The following is an 11,549-nucleotide window of genomic DNA, read 5'->3' on the forward strand; positions in this document are numbered from 1 at the left end:
GGAGTTCATTCAATGCTTAAATGGTCACGATATATACTTTTGGAGCCAAGTATTATCCACTTGGCGGGGTCCTTGTCCTGCTTGGAAAAGCGCACAAGAGTTGGGACTGGATGGGCAATCGGCGTTGGAGTGGAACCGAATATGTGCCGACATGAAACTACTTGGTATATGTCGTGAAGGGAATTGTGATCAACTTGTCTGGATGGGAAAGATGAAGGCGGGGAATATCATGGTTGCCGATATATATAACACCCTCTATGGTAGGGAGGTTCTTCCTAGGGATATTCCTGTATTTTATGCTTTCTGGAAGACTAAAATTCCCATCAAAATCATCCTTTTTTTCTGGCTGGTTTACAAAAACAAAAATCTCACTTGGGAAAATCTACAAAAGAGATAGTGGCATGGACCCAGTATCTGTGCAATTTGCAGAATGGCAGTGGAAAACAACGATCATATGTTTCTAAATTGTCTCTTCACGGTCCAGGTATGGGAAAAATTGGCAATTTATTTTGGTTTTCCTTATAAGCATTTTGATAGCATTGTGGATTGTATGGAATGGTGGAGTACACAGAAGATAACATGGAGGATCATTCCCCTAATCTTTTTTTGGGCAATATGGAAATGGTGGAACAAATACATTTTTGAAAAATCAATAGATAATTTCATGCTGGTATATGAACGCACGGTATCATGTCACTCTCTGATTGCTTCACTTGATACTAGAAATAAAAAGGAACAACACAAGCGAACTGTCCCATAGCTGGAGTATTCGACAGGTTTCTTCGATGGCACGACACAAAGAAACACTTCTGGATGCAGCTTTCGGATTGCTATATCCAAAGAACTAGAATACAAGATTCACTGGAATGCGGGAAGCGGCACAAATACCAGGGCTGAAGCAATGGCCCTCTAGGGCCTTATATGGTTCACAAACTTCCTTAATATCCCTAACATCCATATTTTTGGGGATTCCAAGATTATTATTGATCATGTCAATGTATGTGCAAAAATCAACCAACAATTGCTTCTTGGATGGCTATGGAAAATCGACAATCTACGGACACAGTTCAGTAATTCAACAATTATGCACATCGGAAGAGAACACAACCAAATAGCAGATGAACTTTCAAAGAGGGGTCTTCAGGAAAACCTAGGTGGTATGCACATTGAAATTAATATGGGAGACAATGTTCTGGATATTGGGGAATTTCCATTTCCTGGGTAATTTTTTGTGGGTCCTTTTTTGTATATTTATGTCTATCTTTTTCTTTTTTGATCTGCAGACCTCATAATCCTCATGTATGTGATTAAATGTAAATGTTGTGGGGGTACCATGGAACACTATGTATATCCTCATTGGCCGCACCACTGGATGACTTACAACTTTTTCATCCATTTCACTTATTTTTGCACCCTACTTTATATGGTTGCACTGTATTTCGGCCATGTTTTGATATATGATGTATATAGTGCTATCAGGTTTTTTTTCTTGATGGGAAGCATGCTTGCTTTTTTTTTCTGGATGGGAAGCATGCTTTCTTGCCAAGATTGAAATATGTTGATACTAGATATGGATGGGTGATGATTAAAATGTATTTTGACCTCATATGATAATACATTATGTTTTTTTCGTACTAATGAAAAACAAAAACAAAAAACGATGATAGCGACGATATACATTGCGCTTATTAAATAATAAAATAATTTTAATTAAATAAATATAAATTAAAAAACATCGTATATTGATTAAATATGATCATATAATTTTAATTATGTACCGAATAAATCATTAAAATTTATCACTTCTGAATTGACATTAGATTTTTTTCAATCTTCTAAATTAAGAAGAGATATTTTCACAAGAGGGTATATTTCCCATAATCCAGTAGGTAGTGCCTTTACTCTAGGAATTCCATATTTATCTTACTTGCCTGGTCGATAACACAACTTATTAACTTAGACAGGGATATCCTAGATTTAATATTCTTGTTTCATTTTCTAAATCCTTGTTAAAACCATCAACAAATTATTTACTAATATAAATATCAAATTTGTGTAATATAAATATCAAATTTGTGTAAATATAATAGATATATAATTTAAAAGGAAAAGTAAATAAAATAGTCATTAACACAATATGTAGAAGTAAACAGAAACAAAAACACTAAAAATTACTTTGAGAAAAACTTAACTTTTGAAAAAAAAAATCTAGCCTAATAAAATTTTATTAGTTTTTGGCCAAGCTTGCTGGTCCCATACACTAACCACGGAGACCTTACCCAACCATTGGCCCCTCACACTCGCCAGGGAAACCTGCTCAACCCTCGGCACTTTGGTGCTGGGCAGACCTACAATGGAGATAAATAAATCTATTTATATGCTTCTTTACAACCACATAAAATTAACCTAATACCACAAACCGCAAAACCATTAATGGTAGACAATCATCCCCGAATCAGAATTTATCCTAACACTTATTAGATATTTTAATTAGATGAAACAATAAAATTATTATTTTTAAAGGTATTATTTAGCTGTTATATCTTTTGATCTACCTTTAATGTTATACCTTGTGATCTGACTTTAATGGAATGTTGGGTGAGCAAACTTTGATTTGGAGTTATAATTTATATAATGCATGTTAATTTTATTTAGTATGGTTGCGATTTAAATGTTTGTGTGTGTTTTTATGGTCTCCAATAATTTATAATATAAAAATGGTTTATAAAATAAGTTTTAAAAAATTATATTACTATTTAAAAAAAATATTATATTGTTATTTTTTTAAATGCAAATTTATAAGATTTTGAATTAATGATGAATGTATTTTAAAATAAAATAAGTTTCTTGATATAGATTATTAATTTGAAAACAAATATTAAAACTTTTAGTTTATATATTAAAAAATTTATAAATTGAAAATAATTTGAAATTATATATATATATTAGATTTTAAGTTTTTGTGTAGTTTTTTAGAGTAGCATGATCCGGATTATCCACAGTATTATGTTCATTATGTTGACGAACCCCAAAGAGAGTCCATCATCAAGACCAAAATTGATAGAATATGTATGATAGTTTTTAAAAATAAATGTTTATACAAATTAAATATTTATTAAATTAAAAAAAAAAATCAATTCAATGACCTTATTATAACATTAATTAGTGTGTGATTCATGTATAAATGGTTGGATTTAAATTGATTCAAATCTACTAACTTATATCTAATTTTACATCATATTTAATAATATAATAAAAAATGGTTAATAATGATCATAAAAATTAGGGGTGACTTATCTTCAACCTTGCTGAAGAATTTGAGATTCAATTAGCATAGGGATTAGGAAATGCCACTAACAATCAAACCGAATTCCTAGATTTATGGCAGGGCTAGAATTGACTATCTCAAAAAGAATATGCAAGATAATAGTTTATCGAGACTTATGATTGTTATCCAACATGTATACAATCCCAAGGAGAAATCGAAGCAGATCAATTCCCCATATTGCAAAGAATAATATTTCATATCTCTAGTTTCAAATCCATCGAGTTCTTTCATATCAAGTGGCATCTCAACTCTAAAGCAAATGAGGAAGGAACAAAGGTGTTGCTATTGAATAAGAGATTCTAGTCCACAATGACATGGGTGGAGGATACAAACCATTACCACAAAAAATCAAGGCATAATTTGGAGCATAAGTTGAGAGATTATATTTAAAAGTAACGAAGGTAGAAAAATAAGGATGTTGGTCCGATAACCCCTTTCTCGAACTCAACCAAGCAATATGGCCATCTATCCAAGTTGTTAACCTCCTTGGAATCCTTGTCACATCGAAGAAATTCGATGTAGTGTGTCCACCTGACTTGCATATGTAAACTCATATAAATCCAATGCCAAAAAGTTGTTGCATCCTATACTCATTTATGGTGAAATGATATGCAAGGAAAATCCTTCCAGTTTCGAGGTATGTCAAGCACACTTGAGGTACCAATTGGTAATGGCATCAGGGAGATTTGACAGAGAATTTAACTCATAGATGGAATGTTTGAGCCTAAGTCGGTATAAATAAATTAATAGCATTGAAGAGGGTGAGAGAATTGATGCAATGGCAGAGCTAGCAGAGTAGGGCTATAAGGAATGATTGCACCTCGTTATGTTGAACACATTTTGGATCAGGTTCATCATAAAACTTGTAGGTCAGGAGATTTGCGCAAACGACTTTAACATTGGACGTTCACCCAACTCAAAGAAAGAAGAGTTTGATTGCAAAATTGATCATCACACGACGACACTAGAGAAAATTTTGAATTTGTTGACCAAGCAAGGGGAAATGTGAGCCACTGAGGATTAACTTTGCCGGGCGCTATTAGAATAGAAAATTAGTCTTTTGTAGACCAAAATTGATAGGATGCAAGTAAAAAATGACACGTTGGAGATGTGTTTGGCCAAATTGGAGTTGGTCATTGGGTGTGGAGCAGATGAACAAGGACTGGAAGGAAATTGGACAGGGGAGCTGGTGGTTTCTCAAGAAGCATTGGATGAGCAACAACGACATAAGGATGAGGTGGTGGAGCAAGATCATGCACTTTTCCACACTAGGCAGAAGGAAAAGAGTTGTGTAAAACCTAGTCCAGATTGTGGATTCAATTGTGAAAGCTAGTATAATTTTTGTGTTAATCAATGCTGTACAAATACATAGAAATATTAAAAATACTTTAGAAAATATATAGTAGTTGCTAGTTTAGTAATTTGAATTTTTATTAGTATAGAGAACTCCAATCGTTTTTAAAACAACGATTAATGATAAATTACAAATGTAAAAAGTTCTGGACTTGCAACCATATTGATTTGAATAGAAAACTCCTTAACCGTTTCTTTAAAAAAGGATCATAAAAATTAATTAAATACTACTCATTGAATATTTAAAGATAATATATATATATATTTTTTTTAAAATTAACCAAAATTCATTTAATTTGGACAACCTCTGTCATCGTCATATTTACTTCACTTTCGCTCCATATTCTTTCTCTCTTCTAGATGAATTAGACATTCAATATAATTCTGTCCCACATGCACGATGTTGATTTCATGTCCACACACATTATGAGATGTTAACCAAACCTCGGTTCGATGAACAAATCTTCAACGTGTCATCCATACGTCATCTGGTTGTGGCAAAGAGTGTAATGTTATATAAGTAATGTATGTGGATATGCAATACACACTGATTTTATGTATTTAATTTTATAAAATAAATTATATTTATAAATAAATAATTTTCACTAAACATTTTACGATTTGCATATTAGGGGATTAGTCAAGATGTTTCGACTCTAAGAAACAATTTCATCTTTCATATTTTCTATACCATGTTTTTCTTAAGAGTCAAAAACCCTTATTTCTTATCAGAATTTCTTTAGTTTATTGATAAGTATGGGAAATTTTGATCAAACTGAAAACATGGTGTTTCTTAAAATGTCAACCATGAAAGTTTTAAGTATAATTTTTTTAAAATATTGAAGTTTGTAATTATTTGATATAGTTTTAAGAAAATTAGGTTCTTTTACAAACTAAAACACATTTATCCTATAGAATTTGGCCCAATCATCTTAGAAAAAACGTACATTAGTGATTTTTTTGGAAAATGTGATGGAATTAGTCTATTGGTGAAATTTAACGTCCTAAGATTTTCCCCTAGTAAATTTTGGTTGAAGCTTCTTTCCATATAAGCCACCCACTACTAGGTTGGTTTGTTCCTTCTGTTTTTGGAGACTTAAGTTCATTCATCCTGATGATCTTCGAATGGAGTTGTTAGTTTCCACAATCTTTTGTGATCGTTTTTCATTGCATTATTATTATTTTTTCTTTAGATGATGATGTTTTGAATTCCCATGCTCCTATCCTCTTCTTCTACATATCGACTCAACTTCATCTTCCCTCCTTTGTAAGGAAAAGGAGTATGATGGTTAGCTAGGGGAGGAGCCTTCAGAGTAGAGGAATGGAGTATATATACTTGAGTGGGCGAGGGGATTTTTAATCCACAAACCTTATTGTATTGAGATTTTCTATTACTACTTTTGGCTATGAAATTTGAATAGGGGTGATCATGTCACTTCTTCCTTTAGTAAATGGGGCAAGGGAAACTACACTAGGTCCTTTTGCTACTTCCTTCTAAATTTCATCAATACTGCGTTTTCTCTCTGAGAATGTAATAATAAAGGAGGAAAACATAACATAATCCTATAAAACAATGTTAAGGGATCTGCAATGTTTGTTTGTTATAAGGTTAGTCTTTTAATTTGTTATAAGTTTAGTCTTTTAATTTTTAAAAGGTTTAGATACTATGCATTCAATCTCGTTAATATTAGTGTATATCTCATGATCCAAAACAATGCTAAAATATATACTTTATCTTTAGATCCAATAGTATATATATAGTATTTATTTTTAAGTAAATCATAACATATACCAAATTAATTAATCTACTTTTGAGTTCCTATTAATAATATTCAACAATTTTACTATGTTGATCATCTTATATGTCCCATAAAATCTCCTTAGTCATATCTCATATATACAAATGCTATGTCATGTCTAGGTTAAGGACATTTGATTTCAAGGTTACAGATGTTTTATTGTGAGTGTTCCATGCAATTTCAAACCAAGATTCTCATTTCTGTGTTATGGTCATTTTGTTTTCTTCCCTATGAAAATATGTGAACTTTTTTAACATAACTATGTTATTGAAAGATAATATTTTAATCAAATATTTATTGTTAAAGGGTTAATTTATTATTAGAACATCATTCTTGAATGACAAAATTTTAAGCAAAGCATTCCTTGACGAAAAGCATTACGACCCAAGATGTAAAAAAAAATTATTTGACTGGTAAAGAGAAATCCAAATTTCAACCTTGCTCACACCCATAATTTAACGAAAATGATGTATTGCACAATAGACTTCTGACACAAGCAAAGTTAGGACGGAACATGGCATAACATAATGACTTTATTTGTGGGCAAGCTAGCAACCATAAGGTCGGCATGACCTATGATTATTGATTTGTATGTTAGCTATTTGATTTTATCATTAAAGGTCGACATGACCCATGACGATGGATTTGTATGTTAGCTATTTGATTTTATCATTAATTTCAACTACTATTTTGTTTTACATTTGTGTCTTACTATTAGTTTGTCTATCAACTATTATTTAGTGGCTTTTTGGGTTTACATTGTGTTTTACCATTGATTTGTTTATAAACTATTATTTAGTGAACTATTTGTTTTACATTTATGTCTTACTATTGATTTGTTTGTTAACTATTATTTAGTAACTTTTTTATTTGGCTTTCTAAGATTTCAAAAAAGTGTTCCATGCACACGGTCAACAATGTGAGGAAAGAATAAGTCAAAGCATTTACTACTTCAATTTGCATTTTAGCTAGTAAGCTTTCAAGTTTATTTTATCTAAAATATATTCACTATTTCAATAATTTGTATATCTCTTATATTTTTAATGTTATATTTATGTTGATAGGTATGTCTATTTTGGAATAGATCTTCCATAATTTGAATTTAATTATCAATAATTATTAAGTCGATGAATATTTTAGAGTATTTGATGAATATTTTAGAATATTCTTAGTAGTATACATAAATCAAAGGTTGTGATTTATCTCCAAAATAGTTATGACATTTTATCCCTTCTAATTAAAAAAAAAGGCATAACAATAAATGTCATATTAAGTGAGTTATGGTTTTTTTGGCATGGGGGATTGATTAGCCATGATACTGTAACAAAACCTATTTAGAAATTACAAATCTCCACAATAAAATGGGGTAAATTTCCATGATTAAGAATTTTGTTATACATATAAGTTTTTTATAAAATAAAATTATAATTTAATTAGTTTTATGATTTTTTTAATTTTAGCAATGTGAAATAAATGTTTTGATATTTATCCATATTTAACCGTCATTTAATTTATATAACTCCAATAATCATATAAATTTTTATGAAATATGAATTTTTTACATCTAAATTATTTGATAGCAATTTATTACCTACTACAGATTTCTCAACCACCATTGTCATTGGTCTACTGATTTGTTGTTGACCACCTTCTATGTAGCTATATTAGCATTTGTTCATCTAAATTATTTGATAGCAATTTATTACCTACTACAGATTTCTCAACCGCCATTGTCATTGGTCTACTGATTTGTTGTTGACCACCTTCTATGTAGCTATATTAGCATTTGTTCATCAAGATATTTTTAATGGAATGGTCAAAAGAACCAAACTTTTCAAGAGCTAGCAATCTCTTCCACGCAGATGTATGAATGTTTTTGTATGAACACTTCACCAAGAGATCAAACATGTGTGTTGTATACAAAACCAAAAGAACAAACCAGGTCTTACATATCCACCGAACTATATTTTTAGCTAGTGACATTATAAATAAAAGCCCTCATTTGGAGATTGGTCAACGTAGCAGAGGTGCTTTCACATCCAATACTTGGGAAGAAGAAGGATGCTTATATTGTTCTTCATCTGCGGTGTGTAGATCCTCTTCCTTCTGTGGAGATATTGTGATGTGGGTAACACTGTCCTTGGATTTGCCCCATAGAACAAGGTAGAGACCACCGAATATAAGAAGTATACCCATCATACTGTTACAATATGCCAAGTAAACACTGAGTGAAATTATTTTCTTAATTTGTAAACACAGTACTTTCCTGGTCACCAAAATAAATAAGTATATGAACATCATATTATTATTTCAACCTCTGAGACAGAATTTTTTTAACTGAAGCAAAAGTTTGGGCATCATATGCCACTTAAAGCTGCCTCTGCAACCCAGATATGCATATAATCAATAAGATTGCATATCCATTGAAAATCTGAAAATCTAACCACTTACCTTCCCAGATGCAGTGTGTCTCCCAGAAACAAAGATGATAAGATTGCCGAGAACACAGTAGACACTGGGCTGAATATTGAAACGAATAGAGGCCCTCGTTTCTGCATACACCACAATTGCAATGCAAGTCCGAGTCCATTGCAGCTGATTCCCTGTGAAATTAAACACTTAACAAATCAGCAACAAGATCTTGCATTCTCATTCTCAGATTACGTTATTGTGGATGTTAAAAGGTGGGAAAGATTATCAAAATCTAGACTTACTCCAAAGACAAAAGTGAAGATCCCGCTCCTATCTAGTACCCATGATGTCGGCTTGATTCCTCTGTCCAGAATCGTTATTAGGACAGCAGTTTGAATGGACCCTAGAATGGAAATAATCGATGTTTGGGATAATGGGGCTGGATACTTCTTCACTGTCTCAGCCTGTACATGAAATTATATAATCAAACACTTAATGCAAATTGGGTGGGGATCTATGACAGTTCAAATAACAGAAAAGGGTTATTGGACATTAATTCAATATGTCAGGAGGTGAGAATACCTGCAGAATCATGGCAGTGGATAAAATAGTAACCGCTGAGACGAGATAAATACACCCTTTAATCTGTTTGCCCGAATCTCCATTTTCTTCACGGAGAAACCCAACAAGAATATTTTCCACTGAGTGCAGTGCATTAGGGTCAGAAACTGAATGTGAAGGCCCAAGTTGGCTTAAAGCAGGACCTCGCAGGAAACTCATTGCCATCGCTCCACTCACACAAACCAGAGTTCCCACAATTTTGGATCTGCTGCCAACGCGTGTAATGTCTACTTTCTCCATGCTACACAGTTTACAATCACATTTAACTCAGCAATTCACAGTTCACAATCACATTTAACCCACAAGGGTTTTCTATTGTTATAATTTCTGCCTCTATAGTGAATGCTAGAGTATTGTTTCCAGTTTAGTTCTGTTACTGTGTTATTTTTGGAAGTCAGCATGCACATAGTAGATAATGTTTAATTTCTAGAACCTGTAAGCCCATGGGAAGGTAGAGAATGTTTTATTTTTGAAACCTGTAAGCCCATGGGAAGTCAGAGAATGTTTTATTTCTGAAACCTGTAAGCTCATGGGAAGGTAGAGAATGTTTAATTTCTGAAATATGTAGACTTATGGGAAAATTTATAGCGAGTGGTAGGGGAAGAAATGAGTTAGAAATGCGAATACCAACCCCAAAACCCATGCGATAACGAAAATAATGGCGGGAGCCAAGTTGGGCATTGCGGAAGCGAAGGCAGGGGACGTATCCTTTAATCCCATAAGCATGAACGCTTGAAAAGTACAGACACTGTAACAAAATATTTATGAGAATCTTATACCAATTCTATTTATATAGCAATAACAGTAACTGGGATGCAGAATGTGGACTTCAAATACTCAACTTACCTCCCCAGAGACAGCAGAAAGAACCGTCCAAACAGAGGTAAACTCACAGTTGCTGGCCGCTTGCTCCTGCATTCCTCAGATTAAACCGTGGATTTGAAATGTTCAGACACTAAAACAAGACTCAACACTGCACAATTGTAAAGAAAACCCAATGAAATGAAACAATACCCACATACATACTTTTCAAGAAAGAGGGCAAGTGGTGTAAGCACCAGTACCCCCACTGCGTTGGAATAAACAATGAAAGCCAGAGGGTTCAACCCCTTTGATAACTCCTTCCCAATAAGAACACCGTTCACTGCATAATTAATCTGCATACCCAGCAAGGAGGCATAGATGCCCAACACATCCAGACTGCAGAAAGGGCGTTTGTCACTGTACATTTTGGATTGGATCTTCTTCGATTAAAATCCCCCTCCTAAATTTTCACATTACAGATCACAAGCAAAGCTCTTTCTTTATAGAAGAAAGGTTAGAAGTTAACTCCGTGCAAGTCTATGGCTCATATTCCTACTAGCTGCAGCACAGCAATACTGATAATTTTGGACTCCTAAAATAGTTGACTCCTACACAACGTTGTGAAGATATCATGCATGGACAGACCTTTTGCAGAAAAATTTTGAGAAAAATCCAAAACCGATAAAGGTATTGGGGTCAGGCTGGAATTTCAAAACCCAAAAGCTTTTCAATTAGTTTTACTGATGCTAGATTATTTTATCTATAATAGAAATGATTTTTTACAATGTGAAATCAAATCAGCAGTGTTGATAGTTATCATTACTGCTATTCATTCATTAATATAATTAACTCATCATTGTTATATTCAAATGAAAATCATGAAATCATGTTATCTTATATGTATTACTGATAATCACTTTTTCTAATATTTCTGATTTTCAATTGATAATAATAAATTTAAGACTAAATAAAAATAATTTTAAAACATATTCCATACTCAATTATAACAAAAATTATTTTGCATCTTCCAAACTTTAAATATTTATATTTAATAAATAAATTTTTATATAAATAATAATTTACCAATCAAATTTCATTGGAGTATTTCTATATCAGATAAATCATCTAAAACCTATTGTTTTCACCTATCTCTTTAGTCTCTGTACCAAATAAATCATATAAAACCTAAAACCTATCACTTCTGCATTGAGATAAGATTCTTTTTCAATCTT

The 11,549-nt window shown here is 32.3% G+C and overlaps 1 protein-coding gene across 1 annotated transcript; it reads right to left on the reverse strand.

Annotated features, from left to right (window-relative positions):
• Positions 1–8,377: 8,377 nt before the first annotated feature.
• LOC149184793 (WAT1-related protein At5g47470-like) lies at positions 8,378–10,960 on the reverse strand. The gene is made up of 7 exons (XM_089418980.1): positions 10,540–10,960; positions 10,360–10,425; positions 10,145–10,261; positions 9,475–9,754; positions 9,195–9,356; positions 8,932–9,083; positions 8,378–8,680 (listed from the first exon to the last, which is right to left on the reverse strand). Exons 1-7 carry the CDS (start codon positions 10,740–10,742, stop codon positions 8,494–8,496), a joined length of 1,167 nt encoding a protein of 388 aa, XP_089275106.1. The 5' UTR covers positions 10,743–10,960; the 3' UTR covers positions 8,378–8,493.
• Between the last annotated feature and the right edge of the window lie 589 nt (positions 10,961–11,549).

Source organism: Pinus tabuliformis, chromosome 3_2 (assembly GCF_031772625.1).
Source record: "Pinus tabuliformis cultivar Carrire ecotype Pingquan chromosome 3_2, CPIR1, whole genome shotgun sequence".
NCBI classification, from domain to species: Eukaryota; Viridiplantae; Streptophyta; class Pinopsida; order Pinales; family Pinaceae; genus Pinus; species Pinus tabuliformis.